Source organism: Zeugodacus cucurbitae, chromosome 5 (genome assembly GCF_028554725.1).
Source record: "Zeugodacus cucurbitae isolate PBARC_wt_2022May chromosome 5, idZeuCucr1.2, whole genome shotgun sequence".
Lineage (NCBI taxonomy): Eukaryota > Metazoa > Arthropoda > Insecta > Diptera > Tephritidae > Zeugodacus > Zeugodacus cucurbitae.
In genome coordinates this window covers 64,429,857-64,457,396 of record NC_071670.1, presented here as the reverse complement: position 1 = coordinate 64,457,396, position 27,540 = coordinate 64,429,857, and the positions used below count along the sequence as shown (strand labels likewise).

Genomic DNA, 27,540 nt, shown 5'->3' with positions numbered 1-27,540 from the left:
GCGCCGCTAAATATAACATAATTTTTGTAATTGTAACAAAGTATATAATAATAAAATAGTGCAAAACATTTGTTGCGAAAAATCGTAGAAAAAACGTATAAGTAAAAATTGATTTGTGTAACTAAAATGTGCTGTGTTCATTTATTTTTCTCAAACGAAAGAGTGAATTTTAAATTTGCATGAAAACGTTAATTGAACGCTAAAGCTAACATTTCTGTGAAGTTCTAAAGATATACATGGTCTGTTGGAAATATTGTTTTTTTTTTTTTGCTAATGAGTCAACACAATTTATTTATGTCAACCAACTTATCTAAACAAATGTTTGCAAAACGTCATATTAATTTATGTGCAAATGTTTCCACGATAAAGGAAAAAGTTACAGAGAATTAAATCGTACGCTTTCTCATTATATGTGTACTGCATAAAGTTTTGACCTTTCGAAGGCCCAATATACAACTGAAGTGATTATTGTACCAGCATACAACAGACACCAAAGTCATTGCTCAGACCAGCACTCTGAAAGGTCCTAAGGGATTAACATCAATATTTCTTTGTTATTTTACTGCAAAGAACATTAGACCTATAATCTGCTTCTTACTTTCAAAAAGTAGCCTAATCCATACATGCATACAAAAACAATATTAACGGCATAACTCGAAATATTTTCATATGCTTCCTTTGTACATTTGTACATAGAATATGTCGACTTCCGCTTAACAAGGCCAATAGCCGACCAAAATACGAACTAACAACCAGTGTGGGGTGAAAAAGCCACCCGTCGTTTGTTTACCTGTGCCACCTCCATCTCCACACACACACACACACACACTGTACAATGGCAGGTTATTGGACAGCGCAATAATTTAAATGTTTGTCTTGCCACGCCGCAGACACAATAAAATGTATTGTGCTGGTTCAAATACTTAAAGGTTCTCTGATTTGTTTTCTACTTTGTTATTATTTCTGGTTTTTGTTGTGCACAACTTTAATACAGCCGCTAATGGTGTTGGTGCCACGAAGCTAGCTTCTTTACTCCTTGACAATTAGTGTGCTTTGGTTGGTGCTTTGAAGCGGCTAGACGTCCATTAGGGTTTATTTGGTGTCCTCATAGCGTGTGTGCGTGCGTGCGTTGTTGTAAAAATTCAAATTAGTTACTGTATTTAATCACAAAAGCTGGGCAATCAATTTTATGTGCAAAAATACGTAGTCTATCGAATTAATTGCAAATATGTGAGCCAATATAATTCACGGTAAGATCCATTCAAAGCTAGTTATGTAATCAATCAATTCTTTATGTGCAGCGCTGAAAACTTCGTTGGGGTGTGCAAGCATAGAACTATTAGTGTTTGGAAATGTTTTAAGAGAGTTTAATAGAACAAGTAAATTGTTATAAAATTGATTTGCTTTACTCTGAGTCCGAAATAATCGCTAACTAGTATGTTGAATCTATACGATGTTGTTGTTGTGCTGCAAGAAGTTTATTTGTAGTTATAAATAATGTAGAAATGGCTATAATTCAGCGCATATAAATCCAGTTTCGTTGCAGTTTAACCCGACTGGTCTGATTTTAAGCAACTCCCAATCTGTAGAATTTGCCTCTGCATTAACTAACATGACGAAATAACGAACAAAGCGGAAATATTAAAAAATTACAAACGAATGTCAAATCAATTCAATAGAATTATTAAAGAATGACGGAATGTCCGAATTTATTTTCCGTTGTCTGTGGTTTGATTTATTTTCGACAGAGAAAGAAGTCTTTAAGTTGATTTGGATTGAGCAACGTTTCGACTAAACAATAGATCGCAAGTTAGCATCCGTTCGGTCTGGTTTTTAAACAAACAATATTATCTTACAATAGTACTATTTATGGCCCACAGTTTACGATTTTAAACAGTTTTACTAATATTATCATATAATTCTATAAAATCGGCTATGCTATCGGCATAATAATGTGGTTGAGCCTCAGCATTTGCTTCACACATTTCCTTGATGGGCGTACTGCCGCTCAATACGAGCAGTGATTGGAAGCCACAACCCAATGCGAAGCGTATGTCGTGTGTCAGAGAATCACCAATGAACAAGCAACGCTTGGGATCGGCCAATTTGTAGACGTCTTTCAAGATGTCGCCAAGTAAAACTGCCGGTTTGCTCAGAATTGTTGGCTCGCGTTGTGTGAAGCGACTAATAGTGTCCAGGAAATCACAAAATCCTAAAACAAAAGTTGTTGGTTAAGAAAAGTAAAATATGTTTATATGTTCGAAACCAACCTGGCACCATTACTTCTCCTGTCAGCGGCATTAGCCAATCTGTGCCTCCCGCCAAAAACTGGCAATCTTTATCTGCTAGATAACGTGTGGCGGCAACAATTTGTGCATAAGATAAATCCATATTAAGGTCATATAAAACAGCGCCCATTTTTTGTTCCGGCCTTGTGATTTTCTCCAAGTTGGCGGGTGTAATGCTTTCCTTGGTGGCCTTTAAGAGTGAAAAAGACACATATAGAATTTAAGTTGTGCGTAAATATTAATTTTCTTAATGTGAGTTGGGTAAGAATATATCAAATGAATGCCGAACGAATTTTACTTAAACAAGTAAGGAAGGGCCAATTTCGTGTGTAACCGAACATTTCATACTCTCGCAATTTATTTACTAAATTTATTCGGCATAAAGTTTTCTAGAATAACGAAAATTATTATATTTAGTATACATATGTGGGATGATGTATTAACATCGTACTGATTATACATACCAAAGACCTCAAATCTATGCCTCCATCACGAAGTGTTTCATTACCGGCGGCACTGCATATTGAGAAAACCGGTTGCTTGATATTGTGTTTCTTCAAATAGTACAACATGGCCTTTACTGGATGCATAATGTCATTCTGATTATGTAAATTGAATAAACAAAAAATATATTAGCAAACATATTGACATAACCACGTAGAGTCTTTAAACTAGATTACGCTCTTTACCAAAAAGAACAACCGAGGCATCACCTCAGTATGCTTTGAGTCATACAAAAATACCAAATAAAACACAAGGAAGAAATATTTTATTTACCCCTTGAAAATCCTTCACTCCGATCCCATGGAATCTTTCCACATAATCTTCGTCCGTACGCAGACTGTTATTGGAAACGAAGAGCACTTGTTTGCCATACGTTTTCAACGTATTTACCGCCTGACCTGTCCTAGGCAGGGGTGACGCTATCATCCACATAACACCATCCAAATCACACATCACCACATCGAAGGAGTTGACGAACTCCTGCTGCTCCTGTGCGGAGAGCTTCAAAATATGCGGTACTTTGTGTGCGGTCATAACTGTGCGACGATCCCCAACCACTGACACGTCTCTTGAACAAATTATCACTAAAGTAATCTTCTCACGATTGCCGTTATTTATATACGGATATATATTTACATAATTATGTCTGTAAGTGCAGTAATTATTCTGATTAGATTACGAAAATATTTTATTAAGAGATTCATTAATTAAGTACGTGTTCGCTGTTTAACAAATTAAAAACATTCCTTTATTTAAACAATAGATAAAAGCTAATAAATTAAGATTTAGATTTATATGAATAGCTCAGCTACTAAATATTCACTCTCTTTGGATGTTTTCAATTCAAAGTTTAGAGAGAGATTCGAATCGAACACACAACTAGTAGTCACTTAAACAAATAGGATTGAAAAGCAGTGATAAACAGAAAGATTAAAATATAATTCTCTACGGAAAAGTAACATTCTAATTCTAAACATTTTTACTTATATTATCATATAATTCTATAAAATCGGCTATACTATCGGCATAATAATGAGGTTGATCCTCCACATTTGCTTCACACATTTCCTCTAAGGTTGTACTGCCGCTCAATACGAGCAGTGATTGGAAGCCACAAACCAATGCGAAGCCTATGTCGTGCGTCAGAGAATCACCAATGAACAAGCAACGCTTGGGATCGGTCAATTTGTAGACGTCTTTCAAGATGTCGCCAAGCAAGCGCGCCGGTTTGCTAACAATTGTTGGCTCTCGTTGTGTGAAGCGACTAATGATTTCCATAAAATCGCAAAAACCTAAAGCTCACATTATTAAATATGTTAGGTAAGGTAGCTGAAAAATGTGTATGTGTGCGAAACAAACCTGGCGTCATTTGACCTCTTTCAAAGAATATGACCTTATCTGTGCTTCCCACAAGAAACTGACAATCTTTATCGGCGAGATATCGAGTGGCCGCAACCATTTGCGCATAAGATAGACTGTAATTGACATCAAGCAAAACAGCGCCAATTTTTTCTGTCGGTTTAGTAATTGCCAGAAGATCAGGAGACGTAATGTTTTCAGGAGTGGCCTTAAGGAGCGAAAAAAATCGTGTTTAATAAATATATGCATTTATATATAGTATTATTTATTATACATACCAAAGTCCTCACATCTATGCCTTCCTTACGAAGCTTTTCATTACCGGCGGCGCTGCATAATGAGAAAACCGGCTGCCTGATATTATGCTTCTTTATATAGTACAACATAGCTTTTACTGGATGGATAATGTCGTTCTAATTGATTGAAAGAAACCGAAAATATATTAGTAGACCCCGGTAGAAGCTTTTAACTAGATCAAAAGTTTTCCGAAAAGAGCACTCTACGTTACAATGTCACACACAGCAGATATTTAAGATCCCACTAATTAATATGGTTTATTTCCAAAAAATAGTGTTCTTTACCATTTGAAAATCCTTCACTCCGATCCCGACGAACTTTTTCACATATTCTTCGTCCGAGTGTAGACCGTTATTGGACACAAAAATCACTTGTTTGCCATCCGCCTTCAACGCACACACCGTCTCACCCGTACGCGGCAGCGGTGACGCAATCATCCACATAACACCATCACAATCACACATCACAACATCGAATGAGTTGACGAACTCCTGCTGCTCCTGTGCGGAGAGCTTAAGAATATGCGGTACTTTGTGTGCATTCATAATGGTTCGACGATCTCAAACCAAATGTCAGTCACTAATGCATTTTTTCACACAATTCCCGTTATTTATATACGAATATACATACATATATTTACATAATTATGGCTGTAAGTACAGTCATAACTTTGATTAAATTAAATAAATATTCTGTTAAGGGTTCCATTGATTAAATAAATAAAGGTTATTATATTATTATTATATTATATATGTATATGTATATATTTGCAAATATATTAAGAATGAAATTTATATGTATATTACGACACACGTGTTCTATTTTCAAACAGTCAGTAGTCGCTTAATCAAATAAAGGAGTTTTCAATAGGAGCGCTACAAAAGAAAGTACTTTCGATGTCATTATGTATGGACTCGATTTCTTTTGCATGACCACCACGGCCACGCTTGCAGAAGTCCTGACGCTGAACTCAATTTTCAACGGTTTTCAAGCATAAATCGGCCAATAGTGCTACAATTTCACGTTCGATATTCATATGAAATTCATCAATCATCGCTGGCTTGTTGACATAGACCTTAGACTTGACGTAGCTCCACATGGAATAGCCTAAAATCGGTGAAATCTCACGACCGAGGCGGCCAATTGACTGGGCCATTTCGTGAAATAAGATCTTCAGCAAACTTGGTTTTCAGTAAATCCATTGCGACATTCGATTTGTGGCTTGTGGTGCCATCCTGTTGAAACCACATGTTGTCCAAGTCCAAATCATCCAATTCAAGAGCCAAAAATATTCGATTATCATTAAGCGGTAGCGATTCTCATTCACATTAACGTACCGCTCTTGATTATCACCGTAATTTTTTCGGTATGCAATGGTGACTCATTCAGCCAGAAATAAGCCTCATCGCTGAAGATGATTTTTCGATGAAAATTCAGATCTTCTTGTAAGGATGTAGGCCAAGATCTTTTCGCAAAATTCGCCACAACAATGTCACAGAGATGCCCAACGCTTGAGAACGACATGTGAGAGACTGATTCGTTGTTGGATCGTATATATTTCCATGATGAAATAGCAAACTTTACTGCATGACAAAAGAACGGGAAAAATATGGCGTCGTTTGCTATCCCTATCGGTCTACTTTTATAGCGTCTCTTAAAAAAAACCCTTTATCTGGTTTGATTTAGAAAAAGAAACAGTGCTCATATTTAGCCAGTTGATAAGTGGCGAATCGACAATGGTATATATATACCATATACAATCAAACTGTCGAAATCCCATATTGTCCATAAATTGTCCCGATATTTTTAAAAGAAATATGATACATTGATGCCAAAGTTGAAAATCGGTTCGCAACCACGTTTGCCTTCCATAAAATATCATTTAAACTTCATCTGATTAGTTCACTAAATCTGAACTAGAATCAATTCGTTTTTTTCGCTTCCTTCTGCTTACTCTAAATGTCTCTCTCGAGATTCTTTGGAAACCACGATGCTATGGAATTATTTAATAAAAGTTTATAAAGTTACAGTTCCAGAAGCTCTTGTTTCTTGCTGTAACATCTGTTTTCATCAGTTCAGCGGACTGCACTAGTTCGTCGTCTAGGCTGTTCTCCAAATCATTGTAAGCACTGACCATATTTGAGGCGTTTTCCGAAATCTCTTCTGTTTTAAAGGATTTTAGCTGTCGAAATACTACAAAACTACCACCAATTTTAAGATATGCTTCCATTTAGTTAAAGTAGACAACACGTTATCAATAATGACAATAAACACATATATTTCAAAACGTTGCCCAGGTGTTTGATACTCAACAAAGTTGTCGAGTATAGTAGAGCCGGTGAAATGGTCTTACTATTGGATTCCACTTTGTTTGGACGTATCTTGTATTAAAGTCTTGATCAGACAACTGCAGCGAAGCACTAGCTTCCAAGCGTCTTTTTAGCAACAGATCGGGCTGATTACCTAGTGTCCGATAATATTTTCAAAATCGTAATTTTGATCCATAAAAATGTTAAATTGAGCTATTAATTCTTATAAATTTAAATAATTCCTTTGTTGGAAAGCTGAGCACGTAGCATTTGCAACTCTTGCTACGTGACAAATACGGCACTGATTCAATACTATTGTTAATAAGGACTTTCTAAGAAATTATCATTACTGAAAAGGAGCGAGAAAGCGCGGCGTTTTGAAACACTGGAGCAAGAAGCGGCAGCCCTTGAAACTTCACGGCGTCAGGAATAAATCTTCAAGCGGATCGAGAGATTCGATATAGAATGAAACATGAAATAATGTTACAATTAATATTATAATTTTAAACATTTTTACTTATATTATCATATAATTCTATAAAATCGGCTATACTATCGGCATAATAATGTGGTTGATCCTCAGCATTTGCTTCCCACATTTCCTCTAAGGGTGTACTGCCGCTTAATACCAGCAGTGATTGGAAGCCACAAACCAATGCGAAGCCTATGTCGTGCGTCAGGGAATCACCAATGAACAAGCAACGCTTGGGATCGGCCAATTTGTAGACGTCTTTCAAGATGTCGCCAAGCAAACGTGCCGGTTTGCAAACAATTGTTGGTTCTCGTTGTGTGAAGCGACTTATGGTTTCGAGGAAATCGCAGAATCCTAAACCACATAAATATAAATTAAAGTCTCTTACAAAAAGTTGAGATGTTTGAAACAAACCTGGTATCGTTAGTTCTCCCGTCACCGGTAATAGCCAATCTGTGCCTCCCGCCAAAAACTGGCAATCTTTATCTGCTAGATAACGTGTGGCCGCAACAATGTGTGCATAAGATAACGCCGGATTATTGTCAAACAAAACAGCGCCCATCTTTTGTTCCGGTTTTGTTATTTTCGCTAAGATAGCGGGTGTAATGTCTGCCTTGGGGACCTGTAAGAGTGAAAAAGGGAATTTTAAACTGTTTCCGATTTGGAATTTTCATCTTCATAAAAGATTTTTTCCTTCAAACAACCGCGTCGTTTCTATGCCGCTCTCAATTATAGCAACGACAAAGAACAACTGTTTCTATTTCGTTTCTATACTCGTTTCAAATTGGGTTTGAATTGGTCACAGATATAAATGAAAGTAATAATATAGTACTGATTATACATACCAAAGTTCTGACATCTATGCCTCCGTCACGAAGCGTTTTGTTACCGCCGGCGCTGCATATTGAGAAAACCGGTTGCTTGATATTGTGTTTCTTCAAATAGTACAGCATGGACTTTACTGGGTGCATAATATCGTTCTGATTATGTAAATTAAATAAATAAACAATTTATTAGCAAACCTAATGACATAACCACAAAAAACGTCTTTAAACAAAATCATTATCTCTCTCTCTCTCTACAAGTCCACTTCAATAACATACGAGGCGGCACCTCAGTATGGTTTGTCTCGCACAAACACATCAAATCCAGAAGAAAACTCTTCAAATCACATTTACCGCTTGAAAATCCTTCACTCCGATCCCCTTGAACTTTCTCACATAATCTTCATCCGTGAGCAGACTGTTATTGGACACGAAGAACACTTGTTTGCCATCCGCCTTCAGCGCACACACCGTCTCACCCGTACGCGGCAACGGTGATGCAAGCATCCACATAACACCATCACAATCACACATCACTACATCGAAGGAGTTGACGAACTCCTGCTGCTCCTGTGCGGAGAGCTTAAGAATATGCGGTACTTTTCGTTCAGGCATATTTGTGCTGACGCGTGCCTTAGACAAATTATCACTAAAGCATTATTTACAAAATTGCAGTTATTTATATACGAATATACAATTATTTACATAATTATGGTTGTAAAAGTGCAGTCATAATTGATTAGATTAAAGAAACACTTTGTTAAGAGATCAATTGATTAAGTAACGCTTACATTTACAAATAAATTAAGATTAAAATTTGTACATATGTATATATATATACTAGCTGTCCCGGCGGCAAAATTCCTTCCGCCTTAGAGGTAATAAGGGAGGAGATTTTTGATTTTATTGAAATCATGTTTTTATTAGAATAATATAAACAAATAAAGTATTTAAATGATTCTTTATTAGCTCTGTAGTTTGGTGCATGAGTTGCACTCTTTAGTAAAGCAACTTGGAATAGACGACAGTTTTCGTTTTCTTTCGTTGGGAATACTTTATTGATGAGTTCGTTTTTCGATAAGACAAAGCTACAGGAATTCGAAATCTGTTCGATTCGTCGAAATGTCGATGATTTGAAGCAAACGTTTGTCTCATCTTGAAATTACTGTCAGTTTCTGGGGATGTAAAAGGTCTATGATATTAACTAGCTGGTGTACTCATGAAGGTGATGGATGTTTTACAAGATATCAGTTGATAGTTTTCAGAAGTTAGTTAAAAAGAAAAACAATATTTTAGTAAAAAAAGTAAAACTTTCCTCTTTATACTTATATACTATAAATTCAGTTGAGCAGTATGTCACCAAAAAAATTTCCAGCAATAATAAACAAATAACATTATAATTTTAAACAGTTTTACTAATATTATCATATAATTCTATAAAATCGGCTATGCTATCGGCATAATAATGAGGTTGATCTTCCGCATTTGCTTCCCACATTTCTTCTACGGGTGTGCTGCCGCTCAATACGAGCAGTGATTGGAAGCCACAACCCAAAGCGAAGCGTATGTCGTGCGTCAGAGAATCGCCAATGAACAAGCAACGTTTGGGATCGACCAATTTATAGACGTCTTTCAAGATGTCGCCGAGCAAAAGCGCCGGTTTGCAAACAATTGTTGGCTCTCGTTGTGTGAAGCGCTTAATAGTTTCGAGGAAATCGCAGAATCCTAAAGTAGAAGTTGTTAAGTAGATTAGAAGTCTCTTAAAACATGTTTGAAACCAACCTGGCACCGTCACTTCTCCTGTCAGCGGTAAGAGCCAATCTGTACCTCCCGCCAGAAACTGACAATCTTTATCTGCTAGATAACGTGTGGCCGCAACAATTTGCGCATAAGATAAATCCAATTTAATGTCATACAGAACAGCGCCCATTTTTTCTTCTGGTCTTGTGATTTTCTCCAAAGTAGCGGGTGTAATTTCTTCCTTGGGTACCTTGAGCGATAAAAAGAGACGAGAACACATCACTTAAAAAAATAATAATAATTCAACAATTGTTGTTTTTTCACATTGAGGTTAAATTAAAAAGTTTTAAAGTAGGAACTGAAAGCTATGAATGTCGGCGGATTTTATGAAACTCGTCAGATCTATAAATGTATATAACGTCGAAAGCTAATATGTATTATATAAGTATATGTCTTCTAAAAAGAAATCCATAATTTTTCTAATAGATGGTTAGTAATAGTTGTTAATTATATCCCTAGCTGTATAAGTGCGATCGGGGTACGCTATATGGCGTTAGAAAGTTAAGATTTCGTACTAAAAAAACTTCTCAATCAATTTTGTTTTTGTTTCTTATCTTTAAATACGCGTCAAATATTCGTTGCGGTAATTTTGATGTCAAAGATGCAACACGCTCTGGAAGGAATTTGAAGCTAAAAAGTAAAAATAAAAAACATTTTTTTATCATTTTAATAAGATTGGATATAAGGAGAAGCTCGATGTTTGGTTGTCACAGGAGCTAACGCGTAAAAAAGCGAATTTCCATCTATGAATCGACATGTACTATCAACAATTGGATCGTTTGAAGTAAAAAATCGCTTAAAAGAGGCCAGATTTGGCTAAAACGAGACTAATTATGCTTGCCAGATCACACCTATCAATCAATAGTGGCCCGCCAGAGCCTCGGAAACTTTTATACATACATACATATATCCACCTTATAGTGCAGATTTCACACCATGTTATTACTAACTATTCCCGTTTATAACGCATGATTTGCTAGTGAAAAACTGTATCTCAAGAGAAACTTTTGAAAATCGACTTTTGAAAAAGTTTTTTCATGAAATAAGCTTAGCTTAGTTTCAGCGCGATCTACAAGTAGATCTTTGTACTTCGAAAATTCACTAGCAGGTTATTTCGCAATGCCAAAATTACTATTTGTTCACACAAAAGCACAACAAATATGTACATGGATGTAATTAATGTTGATCATGACTATAGTGTAACACAGCAAGTATTTCATGATCATGATTTGACATTTTATACTCTGAAATCACACAAATTAACTAACAACACTCGATTTTGTGAAATTCCGCAGAGAGCGATGAGCGTTGTTTACATTTTGATTAATTTCAGTCGAGTGGGGTAAAAATTATAAAAGTGTGACGTCAGAGCAGATGCTTAAGAATATCTCGGCAATTTTACTTAGATTATAAACTCTGTAAGTTATCAATTCAATATTATTTTTATACATACCAAAGTTCTCACATCTATGCCTCCGTCACGTAGCGTTTCATTGCCGGGTGCACTGCATAATGAGAAAACCGGCTGCTTGATATTATGCTTCTTCATATAGTACAACATGGCCTTAACTGGATGCATAATGTCGTTCTATTGGAATTAAAGAAACAAAATTATTTTGCACAAAAATAAAACACAATCTCATTTACCGCTTGAAAATCCTTCACACCAATTCCCTTGAACTTTTTCACATAATCTTCATCCGTGCGCACACTATTATTGGACACGAAGAGCACTTGTTTGCCATCCACCTTCAACGCACACACCGCCTCACCCGTCCGGGGCAGCGGTGACGCAATCATCCACATAACACCATCACAATCACACATTACTACATCGAAGGAGTTGACGAACTCCTGCTGCTCCTGTGCGGAGAGCTTCAAAATATGCGGTACTTTGTGTGCACTCATAATGGTTCGACGATCTCAAACCAAATGTCAGTCACTAATGCATTTTTTCACACAATTCCCGTTATTTATATACGAATATACATACATATATTTACATAATTATGGCTAGAAGTACAGTCATAACTTTGATTAAATTAAATAAATATTCTGTTAAGGGTTCCATTGATTAAATAAATAAAGGTTATTATATTATTATTATATTATATATGTATATGTATATATTTGCAAATATATTAAGAATGAAATTTATATGTATATTACGACACACGTGTTCTATTTTCAAACAGCCAGTAGTCGCTTAATCAAATAAAGGAGTTTTCAATAGGAGCTCTACAAAAGAAAGTACTTTCGATGCCATTATGTATGGACTCGATTTCTTTTGCATGACCATCACGGCCACGCTTGCAGAAGTCCTGAACTCAATTTTCAACGGTTTTCAAGCATAAATCGGCCAATAGTGCTACAATTTCACGTTCGATATTCATATGAAATTCATCAATCATCGGTGGTTTGTTGACATAGACCTTAGACTTGACGTAGCCCCACATGAAATAGTCTAGGTAGGTAGGTAAAGTGGTTGTCAAATGACGCACCTAGGCCTTTACGAGGCCTATTGTGAATCCACCGGGACTAAAGCCCCTTACACTACAATGTCCTCTTTGAACCACTCTGTGGCTTTTATAAAGTTGAGCAGCTCAACAAGTTTAATGTGCGCAACTTCCGAAATGTTGTCTAGAAAACCATGTCCGACTGTTGTGAGTCTTTTCCTGTACAATGCTTTGCATTCACATAGAAGATGTACAACAGTCTCTTCTTCTTCTATTTCCTGGCAGCTTCTACAGTAGTCATTGTTCGGTAACCCCAATCGGTCGGCATGTCTTCCAATAAAACAATGTCTAGTTAGCACTCCCACTAGAGTTCTTATGTCCTTCCTTTTAAATTTCAGTAGCCGACTTGTACGGCCTTTATTCCAATTAGGCCACGTCTGCCTGCTAGTTGAACAAGTCATAGATTCTGTCCACCTGGATTCAGCCCAATCTATGATCTGCTTATCCATTAAGTACTTACAAGTGGCCAACGGTATGCATATGTCCTTCTTACATGGATCCAATTGTAAGGTTGTGCCTAATCTGGCTAGTTCATCTGCCACACAGTTACCCGGAATTTCACTGTGTCCAGGAACCCATTGCAGGTTTATCGTGTAGTATCGAAGTCAGTTCCATTAATATTTCATGGCATTCTATCTTTGAGGAGATCCTTAGGGTCATAAGTGATTTTAAAGCCGCTTGGCTGTCTGTAAAAATAAATATATTTCTACTCGTAAGCACCCTATTAGCCAGCACGAGCAGGCTTTCTTTTATTGCAGCAATCTCTGCTTGAAAGACGCTGCAGTAGTCTGGTAGTCGGAAGGCGATTCTGGTGCATAATTTTTCCGAAAAGACACCACCTCCCACTCGTTTATCTAGTTTAGAACCGTCTGTATAAATACTTATTTCTTTTTCTTTCCCATCTCTCTAGTGGGGAAGGCGATATTGAGGGACGTATTTAGATTTAATTCTAAAGGATTTCGGAAATCCGTGGTAGTCGGTAGAAACGGGAATTTGCTAAGGATTTTAGAATGCCCCTGGTTATAAGTGACTAATAAGGAAGATTCCCTCAGTCTAATTGCAGACTTTACTGCCATCTGTTTACAAACGAAGTCTACAGGCAGTAAGTGAAGAATAACCTCTAGTGCCTGACGTTGTTCTAAGAGCTCCGCTTATACATATACTAGCCGCTCTTTGTAAACTTTCCATACGCTTTATTGCTTATTTCTTTTCCATTATTGGCCACCAGGCCAGTATGCATATAGTCGAAATAGTCTAAAGTCGGTGAAATCGCACAACGAATTGACTGGGCCATTTCTTGAAATAAGACGTTCAGAAAACTTGGTTTTCAGTAAATCCATTGCGACATTCGATTTGTGGCTTGTGGTGCCATCCTGTTGAAACCACATGTTGTCCAAGTCCAAATCATCCAATTCAAAAGCCAAAAATATTCGGTTATCATTAAGCGGTAGCGATTCCCATTCACATCATCCCTTGATCATCACCGTAATTTTTTCGGTCTCATTCATTCAGCCAGAAATAAGCCTCATCGCTGAAGATGATTTTTCGATGAAAATTCGGATCTTCTTGTAAGGATGTAGGCCAAGATCTTTTCGAAAAATTCGCCACAACGATGTCACATAGATGAAATGGCAAACTTTACTGCATGACCAAAGAACGGGAAAAATATGGCGTCGTTTTCTATCACGTTTGCTTGCACGTCTACCTTCCATAAAACATCATTTAAACTTCATCTGATTAGTTCACTAAATCTGAACTAGAATCAATTCGTTTTTTTCGCTTCCTTCTGCTTACTCTAAATGTCTCTCTCGAGATTCTTTGGAAACCACGATGCTATGGAATTATTTAATAAAAGTTTATAAAGTTACAGTTCCAGAAGCTCTTGTTTCTTGCTGTAACATCTGTTTTCATCTGTTCAGCGAACTACACTAGTTCGTCGCCTAGGCTGTTCTCCAAATCATCGTAAGCACTGACCATATTTGAGGCTTTTTCCGAAATCTCTTCTGTTTTAAAGGATTTTAGCTGTCGAAATACTCCAAAACCACCAGTAATTTGATGTTATGCTTCCATTTAGTTAAACGTTATCACGTAATCAATAATGACAATAAACACATATATTTCAATACGTTGCCCATGTCTTTGATACTCAACAAAGTTGACGAGTATAGTAGAGCTGGTGAAACGGTCGTAATTTGAATTCCACTTTGTTTGGACGTATCTTGTATTAAGGTCTTGTTTAGACAACTGCAGCGAAGCACTAGCTTCCAAGCGTCTTTTTAGCAACAGATCGGGCTGATTACCTAGTGTCCGATAATATTTTCATTTCTACGATAAATTGATATTTTTTATGGACGGACATGTGTTGGAACGCTGAGCACGTAGCATTTGCAATTCTTGCTACGTGACAAATACGGCACTGATTCAATACTATTGTTAATAAGACATGTCTAAGAAATTATCAGTACTGAAAAGGAGCGAGAAAGCGCGGCGTTTTGAAACACTGGAGCAAGAAGCGGCAGCCCTTGAAACTTCACGGCGTCAGGAATAAAACTTCAAGCGGATCGAGAGATTCGATATAGAATGAAACATGAAATAATGTTACAATTAATATTATAATTTTAAACATTTTTACTTATATTATCATATAATTCTATAAAATCGGCTATACTATCGGCATAATAATGTGGTTGATCCTCAGCATTTGCTTCCCACATTTCCTCTAAGGGTGTACTGCCGCTTAATACCAGCAGTGATTGGAAGCCACAAACCAATGCGAAGCCTATGTCGTGCGTCAGGGAATCACCAATGAACAAGCAACGCTTGGGATCGGCCAATTTGTAGACGTCTTTCAAGATGTCGCCAAGCAAACGTGCCGGTTTGCAAACAATTGTTGGTTCTCGTTGTGTGAAGCGACTTATGGTTTCGAGGAAATCGCAGAATCCTAAACCACATAAATATAAATTAAAGTCTCTTACAAAAAGTTGAGATGTTTGAAACAAACCTGGCACCGTTAGTTCTCCCGTCACCGGTAATAACCAATCTGTGCCTCCCGCCAAAAACTGGCAATCTTTATCTGCTAGATAACGTGTGGCCGCAACAATGTGTGCATAAGATAACGCCGGATTATTGTCAAACAAAACAGCGCCCATCTTTTGTTCCGGTTTTGTTATTTTCGCTAAGATAGCGGGTGTAATGTCTGCCTTGGGGACCTGTAAGAGTGAAAAAAGGAATTTTAAACTGTTTCCGATTTGGAATTTTCATCTTCGTAAAAGATTTTTTCCTTCAAACAACCGCGTCGTTTCTATGCCGCTCTCAATTATAGCAACGACAAAGAACAACTGTTTCTATTTCGTTTCTATACTCGTTTCAAATTGGGTTTGAATTGGTCACAGATATAAATGAAAGTAATAATATAGTACTGATTATACATACCAAAGTTCTGACATCTATGCCTCCGTCACGAAGCGTTTTGTTACCGCCGGCGCTGCATATTGAGAAAACCGGTTGCTTGATATTGTGTTTCTTCAAATAGTACAGCATGGACTTTACTGGGTGCATAATATCGTTCTGATTATGTAAATTAAATAAATAAACAATTTATTAGCAAACCTAATGACATAACCACAAAAAACGTCTTTAAACAAAATCATTCTCTCTCTCTACAAGTCCACTTCAATAACATACGAGGCGGCACCTCAGTATAGTTTGTCTCGCACAAACACATCAAATCCAGAAGAAAACTCTTAAAATCACATTTACCGCTTGAAAATCCTTCACTCCGATCCCCTTGAACTTTCTCACATAATCTTCGTCCGTGAGCAGACTGTTATTGGACACGAAGAACACTTGTTTGCCATCCGCCTTCAGCATCCACATAACACCATCACAATCACACATCATTACATCGAAGGAGTTGACGAACTCCTGCTGCTCCTGTGCGGAGAGCTTCAGAATATGCGGTACTTTTCGTTCAGGCATATTTGTGCTGACGCGTGCCTTAGACAAATTATCACTAAAGCATTATTTACAAAATTGCAGTTATTTATATACGAATATACAATTATTTACATAATTATGGTTGTAAAAGTGCAGTCATAATTGATTAGATTAAAGAAACACTTTGTTAAGAGATCAATTGATTAAGTAACGCTTACATTTACAAATAAATTGAGATTAAGATTTATACATATGTATATGTATATACTAGCTAACCCGTCGGCAAAATTTCTTCCGCCTTAGAGGTAATAAGGGAGGAGATTTTTGATTTTATTGAAATCATGTTTTTATTAGAATAATATAAACAAATAAAGTATTTAAATGATTCTTTATTAGCTCTGTAGTTTGGTGCATGAGTTGCACTCTTTAGTAAAGCAACTTGGAATAGACGACAGTTTTCGTTTTCTTTCGTTGGGAATACTTTATTGATGAGTTCGTTTTTCGATAAGACAAAGCTACAGGAATTCGAAATCTGTTCGATTCGTCGAAATGTCGATGATTTGAAGCAAACGTTTGTTTCGTCTTGAAATTACTGTCAATTTCGGGGGATGTAAAAGGTCTATGATATTAACTAGCTGGTGTATTCATGGATGTAATGGATATCTTACAAGATATCAATTAATAGTTTTCAGAAGTTCGTTAAAAAGAAAAATAATATTTTAGTAAAAAAAGTAAAACTTTCTTCTTTCAATTGAATTTCACCAAAAAAATTCCCAGCAATAATAAACAAATAACATTATAATTTTAAACAGTTTTACTAATATTATCATATAATTCTATAAAATCGGCTATGCTATCGGCATAATAATGAGGTAGATCTTCCGCATTTGCTTCCCACATTTCCTCTACGGGTGTGCTGCCGCTCAATACGAGCAGTGATTGGAAGCCACAACCCAAAGCGAAGCGTATGTCGTGCGTCAGCGAATCGCCAATGAACAAGCAACGTTTGGGATCGACCAATTTATAGACGTCTTTCAAGATGTCGCCGAGCAAAAGCGCCGGTTTGCAAACAATCGTTGGCTCTCGTTGGGTGAAACGCTTAATGGTTTCGAGGAAATCGCAGAATCCTAAAGCAAAAGTTGTTAAGTAGATTAGAAGTCTCTTAAAACATGTTTGAAACCAACCTGGCACCATCACTTCTCCTGTCAGCGGTAAGAGCCAATCTGTACCTCCCGCCAGAAACTGACAATCTTTATCTGCTAGATAACGTGTGGCCGCAACAATTTGCGCATAAGATAAATCCAATTTAATGTCATACAGAACAGCGCCCATTTTTTCTTCTGGTCTTGTGATTTTCTCCAAAGTAGCGGGTGTAATCTCTTCCTCGGGGACCTTGAGCGGTGAAAAGAGACGAGAACACGTCACTTAAAAAAATAATAATAATTCAACAAGTGTTGTTTTTTCACATTGAGGTTAAATTAAAAAGTTTTAAAGTAAAAGCTTAAAGCTCTGAATATCGGCGGATTTAATGAAACTCGTCAGATCTATAAGTGTATATAACGTCGAAAGCTAATATGTATTATATAAGTATATGTCTAGTAAAAATAAATCCATAATTTTTCTAAGAGATGGTTAGTAATAGTTGTTAATTATATCCCTAGCTGTATAAGTGCGATCGGGGTACGCTATATGGCGTTAGAAAGTTAAGATTTCGTACTAAAAAAACTTCTCAATCAATTTTGTTTTTGTTTCTTATCTTTAAATACGCGTCAAATATTCGTTGCGGTAATTTTGATGTCAAAGATGCAACACGCTCTGGAAGGAATTTGAAGCTAAAAAGTAAAAATAAAAAACATTTTTTTATCATTTTAATAAGATTGGATATAAGGAGAAGCTCGATGTTTGGTTGTTACAGGAGCTAACGCGTAAAAAAGCGAATTTCCATCTATGAATCGACATGTACTATCAACAATTGGATCGTTTGAAGTAAAAAATCGCTTAAAAGAGGCCAGATTTGGCTAAAACGAGACTAATTATGCTTCAACAGGACAATGCCAGATCACACCTATCAATCAATAGTGGCCCACCAGAGCTTCGGAAACTTTTATACATACATATATCCACCTTATAGTGCAGATTTCACACCATGTTATTACTAACTATTCCCATTTATAACGCATGATTTGCTAGTGAAAAACTGTATCTTAAGAGAAACTTTTGAAATCGACTTTTGAAAAAGTTTTTCTATGAAATAAGCTTAGCTTAGTTTCAGCACGATCTACAAATAGATCTTTGTACTTCGAAAATTCACCAGCGGGTTATTTCGCAATGCCAAAATTACTATTTGTTCACACAAAAGCACAACAAATACATGGATGTACTTAATGTTGATCATGACTATAGTGTAGCACAGCAAGTATTTCATGATCATGATTTGACATTTTCTACTATGAAATCACAAAAATTAACTAACAACACTCGATTTTGTGAAATTCCGTAGAGAGCGATGAGCGTTGTTTACATTTTGATTAATTTCAGTCGAGTGGGGTAAAAATTATAAAAGTGTGACGTCAGAGCAGATGCTTAAAATTATCTCGGCAAATTTACTTAGATTATAAACTCTGTAAGTTATCAATTCAATATTATTTTTATACATACCAAAGTTCTCACATCTATGCCTCCGTCACGTAGCGTTTCATTGCCGGGTGCACTGCATAATGAGAAAACCGGCTGCTTGATATTATGCTTCTTCATATAGTACAACATGGCCTTAACTGGATGCATAATGTCGTTCTATTGGAATTAAAGAAACAAAATTATTTTGCACAAAAATAAAACACAATCTCATTTACCGCTTGAAAATCCTTCACACCAATTCCCTTGAACTTTTTCACATAATCTTCATCCGTGCGCACACTATTATTGGACACGAAGAGCACTTGTTTGCCATCCACCTTCAACGCACACACCGCCTCACCCGTCCGGGGCAGCGGTGACGCAATCATCCACATAACACCATCACAATCACACATCATTACATCGAAGGAGTTGACGAACTCCTGCTGCTCCTGTGCGGAGAGCTTCAAAATATGCGAGACTTTTCGTTCAGGCATATTTGTGCGACGAACCACGACCACCTACGCGTGGCTTGGACAAATTATCACTAAAGCATTCTTCACCAAATTCTGTTTATTTATATACAAGAATAGAGATAGATATGAAAGCAAAAACATATTTCTGATTAGCATATGTTCATTAGCGTTGAGCTTTATTAATAAACACTATTCTACAAAATAAGCATTTTTCGCTGACACAAAATAAAAATTTTACTAAGAATATGGTGCAGATAACGGTTATAATAATTGTAGCATTTAATTTCAGCGGAGGCTAAATAAACACTGTGCAACAAAATATTAATTTTTTTTCTACGGAAAGAAATATCTTAAATCGGTTCTATTCCATAAATTGTATTTGAAAAATATAATAATTTCATTAATTATATTAGATTTCTGCCAGATCTTTGAAAAAAATATTTTACGGACTAAAAACAACAATAACAAGTAAGGAAGGACTAAGTTCGGGTGTCACCGAACATTTTATACTCTCGTAATTTATTTATTTAATTTTATTATTATAACACACAATTACACCCACATATTTGTCATATATACGGTATAAAGTCCATTGACCGATTTGGCCTATTTTCAGAACTTATCATTGGAATGCCAGGAAAATATTATTAACCGAATTTCATTGACATTGGTCGAGCAGTTTCGGAAATATAGTTTTTGCCCATAAGTAGGTGGAGCCACACCCATTTAAAATTTTGTATACCAATTTGAGTGCAGCACTTCTGTACCTTCTTTTCTAACGAAATTTAAGGTTTCTAATGTTTTTCCTTACTGAATTAAAGTATAAAAACTTAATAGCGGCGTGGCCATATTTTTGAGAAATATTTAGAATTTATTTATTTAGAACCATAAAAAAGTCAGGGTTAACTATAAATAACAGTGTCCTCATATATATTTCTCTAACAAATCATTAGTACAAACACATAAATGTATTTGTTTACTTAGTAACACCTCTGGACTCACGTGCTCTGTATTTAAGAATCTTAAGTCTTGAAGAATCACATAAACAATGCACTTAACTTAGTAAGGGCTGCCGCGCACAGTGGTATGTTTACGCAGATTGGTTGGAAAAAAAGATTTTTGAAGCTAGTAAAAAAACAATACCAAAAATTTAAATCTGCCGATCATAACCCGACTTTAATTTTTGAATTTTAATATCAATTTCTTAATTATTAGTTTTTTTTTAATTTTTGAAAACCAATTATTAAAAAAAAATTAAGAAACATTTTGAATTTTATATGGATATTTCTACAAAAATGCGCAATTAATTTTTTGAAATTTTTTCGGTAAAAAATTATTATTTTTTATCACTACAACACCACTGTGCAGCGAGAAAAAGATTATGAATTATTATCAATTAAGCAAAATGAACTCGACAAAGCAAAACTTGATAAAATTCTTTTTGTTGTTTGTTTGAATAAAAGCTCAACTATGATTGCCCAAGGAACTTAACGGTATGCAAATAGCTGTTTATTTATATAAATTCAGCTTTTTAAGATCAAAGTTCTGGTTCTAGTTCTGTGCGAAATATACTGCGATTTAAACATTACAATATATTGGAAATTCGAAAATTATTTGATTGGATATAAGAGTGCTAGGGGAAGTAGAGAATCGATTTTATAAATTTTTATACTCTGAACAGGGTATATTAAGTTTGTCACGAAGTTTTTAACACCCAGAAGGAAGCGTTGGAGGACTTATAAAGTATATATATAAATGATCAGTATGTTGAACTGAGTCGATTTAGCCATGTCCGTCTGTCTGTCTGTCGGTCTGTATATATACCAACTAGTCCTATAGTTTTTTGAAGATGTCGTTTTGAAATTTTGCAGATGTTATTTTCTCTTCAAGAAGCTGCTCTTTTGTCGGAACTGCCGATATCGGACCACTATATCATATAGCTGCCATACAAACTGAACGATCGGAATCAATGGCTTGTATGGAAAATTTTTGCATTTGACGTGGTATCTTCACGAAATTTGACATGGATTACTGCTTAAGGTGATAATATAATCTCCGAAGAAATTGTTCAGATCGGTTAACTATATAACCTTAATGTTTCTAGCAAACAACCCGGCAAAAAAGAATTAGTAAAATGTTTTCTTTGTTTTACTTACTTTTTCTTACGTCTTTAGATTTGCTTAAACACATAGTTACTAAAAGAAATGCACCTGTGAAGGATATATTAGCTTCGGTACAGCCGAAGTTAACGTTTTTTCTTGTTAATATTAAGGTCTTCACATTTGGTATCTATCAATTTAAAATGTTGTTGTCCATTTTCGATAGTTTTTCAGATAAGTGGTACCTTTAAGGAACTAAATATTTACACCGATATCCTCATTGATTATACACTATATCTAATAATATATCAAAAAAAAATTTTGCTAATATTTCGCAATATTTTTTCTCGTCCAAATTCTTGTAATTGTATTCTAAAGAGCTCTCTAAAATAATAGCAAGTTGGTTTGAGTAGTTCTCGAGAAATCTTGACAAACGGTTTTGAAAATACAGTTTTGAGATAAACGCATTTAAAGTTTTAAGGAACAATTTGAGCTAGAACTTCCCCAGACTGTATCTCCATAACTATTGATTAAAGTTTTAGACCAATTTTTTAGATATGCTATAAATTTTGTTAGAAAATAAAAATTTAAATTTAATAGATTTTTAATTAGAAAAGATGGGCGTACTTATGCTGACTATACGAGTTAAAACCCTCAAGTTAACTTCCTATCCAAGCTAGTAAATTACTCGTAGTCATGCTTTCTTGAAGACAGCTGATTAGTTGCGATCCAGCATATTCGCTAATGTGACGTCAGTGAGTGGTAGGGATTAAAGTACTCTTACATAGAAAAAGAAACTAACTGTGTCGTTAAAGGTATACTCACTTTATTAGCACAACGCTGATAACACCTTGATTTGCCATGATACGAAAAGATTCATTAATTCTGCTAGTTAAATTGTCTCCTGTCAGGCGGTGGCAGAAATTTGAGTCTCAGGTGTTTGCTTTGAAGCTTTTCACACTTCACGCTCAGCTGATAGCAAAAGAGAGATCTGAACTTGAACAGTTGAGTGAACTGTGGCCAGACGCTCAATGAGTGACTGAGTACAGTGCACAGTTATGACTCGCAGCCGGCAACACACTTCATTTAGCTGATGTTTACATAGCGCGATGATATCGATTACCGTTGTCACTCCTCACCTGACGTTATTTTGCCGGCATGCCTGGCATGGCAGCGGTGGGGTTTTGAGGGTTGCACTACAGTCTCGGGCCGCATTTGATAAGATACCTTAGAGATAAAAGAATACTAAAAACTTGACAAACGTATGATTAAGTTGGTTTGACATACAAATACGAAAAGCGAAAAATTTTAATCGAGACCGCAATTTAAAATTCACTTTGCCAACAGAGCAGTAGGTGTACGGTATTTACACGTCTTAAATGCGTAACTACCGTTAAAGGAAAATTGAAAGTTTTAAAAAATTAATTGAAAATTGGAATTTGTGTAAAAAATTGCTTAAACAATGAACACTATACACGAAGTGCCGAACGGTGATCTCAATGGCAATGAAGCTACCACTCTTGCGAGTGTAGTGTCTACCACAAGTCTCTCTAATGCCAGCAGTATTTCCAGCACGAGCAACAGCACCAAAGTCACCATCAACACCGGCAGTGATACATCGGTGCCGCCGAGCGAGAAGTCACAGGACGACGCAACACCAATAGCAACAACACCACCACCAACAACAACAAACGGTGAAGCCAAAACCGCAGCGGTTAACAACAACCAAAACGACAGCGATGCCACACAAGCCAGTAGCACCAGCAACAATAAAGATGCCACTGCGACAATAACAACAACAGCGCTCATCAATGGTAACACGAAGAGTTTACGTAACGATCTCAGTGAGGATCTGAAGATAATCGGTCATTTGAAGAATATCGAGAAGATCAATGAGAAGCGTCGACTCTTTCTCAACAACACGATCAGCGAGTACACGATCGATGAGAAGACCGAAACGGAAACCAAAACACAAACGGTTAATGGCGCCGAAACGGTACTTAGCGAAACGCGTATACACACACGCGAGGAGCAGCAAAATGTTGGTGGCAACAAAGTGGGCAGCAGCAGCAGTGCCACCGAGTTCAATGCGAATGGTCATGCCAAAGCGTCAACAGCAGCCGCAAACTTTTCAGCTACGAAATATGCAACACTGCCGCGTACACCCGGTACGCCGCCACCCAAACCGCCGATGTTGAGCCGTACTCGTAGCATTGGTATTGGTGATCAGCGTTCGTATTCTGCCACATCGGTGCCGACATCGCCAACCAAAGCAGCAACAACAATAACAACTGCAGCGGCAGCCGCAGTGACGTCAACATATCCAACAGCAGCGCTTGCACCGATAGCCACACCCACACCAACAACAATTTCCACACCGACATCACCTTTAGCCGCCGCGGTGGCTTTGAGAAGCCCGTCAAACGGCGTTTCACCGAAGTCAACAACTTTAATTACGAGCGCTGTCTTGCCGGAACCCATCAAAGTGGCCACCGTACAGCTGCGTGAAGAGCCGCTGCCGACATTGCGTCGTGTCGTGGAGCGTCCGGTCTCACTGTCGCCGGAGGCGCCAAAACAGATTTCCATTAATCACTATGAACGTCTGATTGAGGAACTCAAGTGTCCTGGTTGCGCTTACCCGATGAAGACACCGATTTTATTATGCAAGACGGGTCACAGTATCTGTCAGCAGTGCACACGCGTGCTGCTGCTCTGTCCGCTGTGTAAGGTAAGTGGATAAATATGCGAGTTTTTGTTGTTGCTAAAAGTTATCAGTTTGTTAGTTTGGGTATTTCTCATCGCAACTGAGATATGAAAACTTTTAACAACAACAACACTAGATAATTAATTATTATTTCTTCTAACGGTTATAACTTTCCCGAAATAGTTTTGTGGAACCCGAGTGTATTGACGGCCTTAGTCAGATATATTATACATATATCCGAGTCAATTCGTCTTGGGTAGACCCGACTTTGTTAAAATTTTGTTTCAAATCTTCTTCCATCCATTTTCAAAATATTTGTATAAGGATCCAACGACAAAAAATCGTTTTCCCTATCAACTTTTTTCTATTATCGCAGTTCTTATTTATTTTTGTCGGCATTAAATGTTGTCAATATGTATTTTATAGTCTTAATTAATATCGGTAAATGCAATTATTTAACTTAGCTTGACGTCAATACGTTTTTTGCCGCTTGCTGTCGATGAAGTTGATAAAATATTTTTCAATATTTCCTTATATAATGTTTTAATCAGAGATGGAATACGATGGATGTTAAAAAATACCGGCTGGGTGGTAGAAACAGTCGAAAAGAAAACCCGATCATACTGCGGGAGCAAATTAGTCGGACTTAACCATTATGTTAAGTCGAGAAAAATCGAAATATTCTTAAAAAAGTAAATGAAGTCCTGTTAAATATCATTAAATGCTCGGTTACATATAAAAACTCTTGCCACTTTCAATATCTCTTGCCACAGTAATATCATAACGGCACTTAGAGAACAAAATATAGTCCTAGAATATATTATTTTTTAGCCGACAAAATTTGCACTTTATCACTCCACATAAGTTTAGTTTGCGGCTATTTTCACTGCAATCTTATCTTGGCACAGTTTAATGCAGCAAAGACACGAGTAAAAAGTTTGAAGTTTTTATTACCGACCAACTAAATTGGTTTAATCAATTGTATATTTCTTATTATCAATTAATTTATCATTTTACATTTTATTTTGAGTTATCTAGTATTTGAAAGGAAATCGGTGATGAAAGCAAGGTCGAAAAAATTACCACATATATTTATGTATATATCTATATCTATATACTAACTGATAGCACAACTTCGAAGCACTTATCGCTGACGTAAACGAAACCACTTGAAATTTCTTTTTGCTTACGCTTGTCTACAACACTTTTAATTCCATTGTAACTCACTTATAAATTTTTCTGTCTCCCTAGGAGCCCTTCACCAATATACGTTCGCTCACCGTCGAAGCGCTATGCTCCAAGGCGCATTTCCGTTGCTCGAATGCCTCGGGCGGCTGTACGGTGCGCTTGCAAATTGACCTGCTGAGCTGGCATGAGAAGCAATGCATCTACAAGCCGATGAAATGCTTCATGGGACGTGTGTGGGGCGATTGCGAGTGGGCGGGACGCGAGGCACACTGGAAGGATCACTTGGAGAAGGAACATGCTGATAAAGTGTTCACGACAGAAACAACCGATATGGTTTGGAATATGGGTGTAAAGCAGAAACCGCTTACCGGTTATTATGTTTTCATGGTGTATGATGAGATGTTCAATTTCTATGAAGTACACGATAAGGAGCGTATACTCTTCACCATGGCCTGCACATCGACTGTAAAGGAGAAGAAACACAATTACGCCTTCGAGGTGACAATTGTGCATCAAGAGAATGAGGCGATTGCCATCACGCAGAAGTATCCAGTGCATAGTGAGTATGATAAGGACATATTGGCGGAGGGCACTTGCATTAGCATGTCGCTAACGGATCTGGCGAAATTCATCGATGAGGATCGAGTAAGCAGCTTGCAAATATTTTCCATATGTTGCATTAAAAATTGTCTCTCTTCTTAGTTACTACATTATCGCGTGCGCATTGTGGAAATAAAAACGCCACGTAAATTACGTAGTTCTCTACGCAACAGTCCCCATACCGGCATACATCCAACTGATTTCCAGCAGACACAAATCGAAGGTGTTAATCTGAAAGGCGTGCCAGCCGAGGTGATTGTAACGCGCAAATTGGATGACATACCATTTGCGGATAACAGTACTGCCGACACATCGGCGCAATCGGCTGAAGGCGTGAGTGAAACTGAAGGTGAGCGGGTAAAAGTTAAAAGCATTTACAAAGGAAAATTTTCCAGTAATGAAAGCGGCTCCGAAAGTGATCCGGAATTCGAAGCTTTTATAGCGAAGAAATGGGGCACACCACAGTTGCATTTTAATAGAAAATTTTTGAAAAACAATTCCAATGAGAGCAATACAACCGACGAGGCGGACAGTTTGCATAGACTTGATCGCAGATTTGTGCCGGATGATAAAATTTCAGTGACCAGTACTAGTACGAGCTATAAGAAGCGTGTGACCAATTCACTGCGCAAGAGTTTCCGTGGTTTTAAGACACCGCAGTTGTTTAACAAGAAGACAGCGAACGATGTAAAAGACAGCAAGTAGTGTACAGTAGCAGTGATACCAAATGTGTGGACACTCAAAATTAGATTTCTTTCAGAATTTTTACATATCTGCGTAGATGTGTTACAAAACTCAAGGATTTGTATTGATGCCAATAATGGATTTTGGTTTTTGTGGTTGTTTCTTATACATTAATTGATGAGTTAAATAAGAAATTACAGCAAAAATCAGCATCCACACATCTTATGAGTACGTATTAGTTCTAAATTTAATAATACATATTTGTGTATGTATCTATGTGTGTATTTAATACAATAAATTAAAAAAAAAATCAGCGTTTGTATGTCATTTTAGTTAACTTATAAAAACATATTCCACTTGACTTCTCGAACTCAAACTTCTTGTGCAGATATTCACGATATGTATTTTCGTACGGTAAAAGAACATAAATATTTTATAAGTTCACTCCCACAAAGTTTCCATCGAATTATTATCGGCGTAACATTCATTTGTCGGATATAAGTTAGCGCCCTTCCGGTTATGTAGAACCGACTGTTTTGAAATATACGGGGCTCAATATCTTTATGTTAACAAATATTAATCAAAAAAAGTTTATATTGTTATATGCATTTTCTAAACGGTTAATGCTTTACACGATAGTTACCTGTTGGTATTATTTATTCGAAAAATTTCGCTAATTTTTTATGCAAATAGATGGTATTAGTTAAACGGTTAACTAACAATTTCATTTCAATTTTTCTTTACCATAGAATTTCTTTCACTTCGCCGGACTAATATTTATAACACTTATTAAACTTTAACAATTTTTTAATAATGGTAAGAGATTGCCAAAAATATATTCAAAGTTGCAGAAACTATAAATTTTAAT

At 36.6% G+C, this 27,540-nt stretch overlaps 6 protein-coding genes across 12 annotated transcripts; 1 reads left to right on the top strand and 5 right to left on the bottom strand.

The window, feature by feature from the left end:
* Positions 1-96: 96 nt before the first annotated feature.
* Positions 97-26,963, top strand: LOC105208783 (mucin-2). 4 transcript variants are annotated; one of them, XM_054232232.1, is made up of 5 exons: positions 97-239; positions 22,849-24,224; positions 25,452-26,033; positions 26,091-26,689; positions 26,749-26,963. In XM_054232232.1, exons 2-5 carry the CDS (start codon positions 22,959-22,961, stop codon positions 26,798-26,800), a joined length of 2,499 nt encoding a protein of 832 aa, XP_054088207.1. In that variant the 5' UTR covers positions 97-239; positions 22,849-22,958; the 3' UTR covers positions 26,801-26,963. The 4 variants fall into 4 exon arrangements, with proteins under 4 accessions (XP_054088207.1, XP_054088206.1, XP_054088209.1 ...); XM_054232231.1 differs by having other exon boundaries at positions 99-239; positions 22,844-24,224; XM_054232234.1 differs by lacking the exon at positions 26,749-26,963 and having other exon boundaries at positions 99-239; positions 22,844-24,224; positions 26,091-26,321; positions 26,384-26,526.
* LOC105213839 (uncharacterized) lies at positions 1,682-3,391 on the bottom strand. The gene is made up of 4 exons (XM_011186930.3): positions 3,066-3,391; positions 2,753-2,887; positions 2,271-2,478; positions 1,682-2,212 (listed from the first exon to the last, which is right to left on the bottom strand). Exons 1-4 carry the CDS (start codon positions 3,324-3,326, stop codon positions 1,890-1,892), a joined length of 927 nt encoding a protein of 308 aa, XP_011185232.2. The 5' UTR covers positions 3,327-3,391; the 3' UTR covers positions 1,682-1,889.
* Positions 3,711-5,047, bottom strand: LOC105213837 (uncharacterized). Its single transcript, XM_011186928.3, has 4 exons — positions 4,733-5,047; positions 4,430-4,564; positions 4,152-4,359; positions 3,711-4,084 (listed from the first exon to the last, which is right to left on the bottom strand). Exons 1-4 carry the CDS (start codon positions 4,991-4,993, stop codon positions 3,762-3,764), a joined length of 927 nt encoding a protein of 308 aa, XP_011185230.2. The 5' UTR covers positions 4,994-5,047; the 3' UTR covers positions 3,711-3,761.
* Positions 7,253-8,709, bottom strand: LOC128922288 (uncharacterized). The gene is made up of 4 exons (XM_054232239.1): positions 8,408-8,709; positions 8,075-8,209; positions 7,644-7,851; positions 7,253-7,583 (listed from the first exon to the last, which is right to left on the bottom strand). The coding sequence occupies exons 1-4, from the start codon at positions 8,666-8,668 to the stop codon at positions 7,261-7,263; spliced, it is 927 nt and encodes a 308-aa protein (XP_054088214.1). The 5' UTR covers positions 8,669-8,709; the 3' UTR covers positions 7,253-7,260.
* Positions 9,344-16,390, bottom strand: LOC105213836 (uncharacterized). Of its 3 annotated transcripts, none has more exons than XM_054232242.1 (4): positions 16,129-16,390; positions 11,307-11,441; positions 9,836-10,043; positions 9,344-9,778 (listed from the first exon to the last, which is right to left on the bottom strand). In XM_054232242.1, exons 1-4 carry the CDS (start codon positions 16,345-16,347, stop codon positions 9,456-9,458), a joined length of 885 nt encoding a protein of 294 aa, XP_054088217.1. In that variant the 5' UTR covers positions 16,348-16,390; the 3' UTR covers positions 9,344-9,455. The 3 variants fall into 3 exon arrangements, with proteins under 3 accessions (XP_054088217.1, XP_054088215.1, XP_054088216.1); XM_054232240.1 differs by lacking the exon at positions 16,129-16,390 and adding an exon at positions 11,501-11,812; XM_054232241.1 differs by lacking the exons at positions 9,344-9,778; positions 9,836-10,043; positions 11,307-11,441 and adding exons at positions 14,980-15,310; positions 15,371-15,578; positions 15,802-15,936 and having other exon boundaries at positions 16,129-16,373.
* LOC128922287 (uncharacterized) lies at positions 17,102-27,540 on the bottom strand. 2 transcript variants are annotated; one of them, XM_054232237.1, is made up of 6 exons: positions 27,316-27,540; positions 22,322-22,723; positions 19,158-19,490; positions 18,964-19,098; positions 17,490-17,697; positions 17,102-17,432 (listed from the first exon to the last, which is right to left on the bottom strand). In XM_054232237.1, the coding sequence occupies exons 3-6, from the start codon at positions 19,416-19,418 to the stop codon at positions 17,110-17,112; spliced, it is 927 nt and encodes a 308-aa protein (XP_054088212.1). In that variant the 5' UTR covers positions 19,419-19,490; positions 22,322-22,723; positions 27,316-27,540; the 3' UTR covers positions 17,102-17,109. The 2 variants fall into 2 exon arrangements, with proteins under 2 accessions (XP_054088212.1, XP_054088213.1); XM_054232238.1 differs by having other exon boundaries at positions 27,417-27,533.

What these genes read in the sequence shown, in the direction of transcription:
- LOC128922288 (XM_054232239.1), bottom strand. Translation starts at nt 8,668, where the DNA reads ATGCCTGAACGAAAAGTACCGCATATTCTTAAGCTCTCCGCACAGGAG. An exon ending in GAGTGAAGGATTTTCAAGCG is followed by an intron (nt 8,210 to 8,407) that starts GTAAATGTGATT and finishes TTACATAATCAG; the next exon opens with AACGATATTATGCACCCAGT. An exon ending in GGGAGAACTAACGATACCAG is followed by an intron (nt 7,584 to 7,643) that starts GTTTGTTTCAAA and finishes TATGTGGTTTAG; the next exon opens with GATTCTGCGATTTCCTCGAA.
- LOC105213837 (XM_011186928.3), bottom strand. Translation starts at nt 4,993, where the DNA reads ATGAATGCACACAAAGTACCGCATATTCTTAAGCTCTCCGCACAGGAG. An exon ending in GCATAGATGTGAGGACTTTG is followed by an intron (nt 4,360 to 4,429) that starts GTATGTATAATA and finishes TCGCTCCTTAAG; the next exon opens with GCCACTCCTGAAAACATTAC. An exon ending in AAGAGGTCAAATGACGCCAG is followed by an intron (nt 4,085 to 4,151) that starts GTTTGTTTCGCA and finishes TGTGAGCTTTAG; the next exon opens with GTTTTTGCGATTTTATGGAA.
- LOC105213839 (XM_011186930.3), bottom strand. Translation starts at nt 3,326, where the DNA reads ATGACCGCACACAAAGTACCGCATATTTTGAAGCTCTCCGCACAGGAG. An exon ending in GAGTGAAGGATTTTCAAGGG is followed by an intron (nt 2,888 to 3,065) that starts GTAAATAAAATA and finishes TTACATAATCAG; the next exon opens with AATGACATTATGCATCCAGT. An exon ending in GCATAGATTTGAGGTCTTTG is followed by an intron (nt 2,479 to 2,752) that starts GTATGTATAATC and finishes TCACTCTTAAAG; the next exon opens with GCCACCAAGGAAAGCATTAC.
- LOC105213836 (XM_054232240.1), bottom strand. Translation starts at nt 11,761, where the DNA reads ATGAGTGCACACAAAGTACCGCATATTTTGAAGCTCTCCGCACAGGAG. An exon ending in GTGTGAAGGATTTTCAAGCG is followed by an intron (nt 11,442 to 11,500) that starts GTAAATGAGATT and finishes TAATTCCAATAG; the next exon opens with AACGACATTATGCATCCAGT. An exon ending in AGGAGAAGTGACGGTGCCAG is followed by an intron (nt 9,779 to 9,835) that starts GTTGGTTTCAAA and finishes CTTCTACTTTAG; the next exon opens with GATTCTGCGATTTCCTCGAA.
- LOC128922287 (XM_054232237.1), bottom strand. Translation starts at nt 19,418, where the DNA reads ATGCCTGAACGAAAAGTCTCGCATATTTTGAAGCTCTCCGCACAGGAG. An exon ending in GCATAGATGTGAGAACTTTG is followed by an intron (nt 17,698 to 18,963) that starts GTATGTATAAAA and finishes TCACCGCTCAAG; the next exon opens with GTCCCCGAGGAAGAGATTAC. An exon ending in AGGAGAAGTGATGGTGCCAG is followed by an intron (nt 17,433 to 17,489) that starts GTTGGTTTCAAA and finishes CTTTTGCTTTAG; the next exon opens with GATTCTGCGATTTCCTCGAA.
- LOC105208783 (XM_054232232.1), top strand. Translation starts at nt 22,959, where the DNA reads ATGAACACTATACACGAAGTGCCGAACGGTGATCTCAATGGCAATGAA. An exon ending in TGCTCTGTCCGCTGTGTAAG is followed by an intron (nt 24,225 to 25,451) that starts GTAAGTGGATAA and finishes CTGTCTCCCTAG; the next exon opens with GAGCCCTTCACCAATATACG. An exon ending in AATTCATCGATGAGGATCGA is followed by an intron (nt 26,034 to 26,090) that starts GTAAGCAGCTTG and finishes CTCTCTTCTTAG; the next exon opens with TTACTACATTATCGCGTGCG.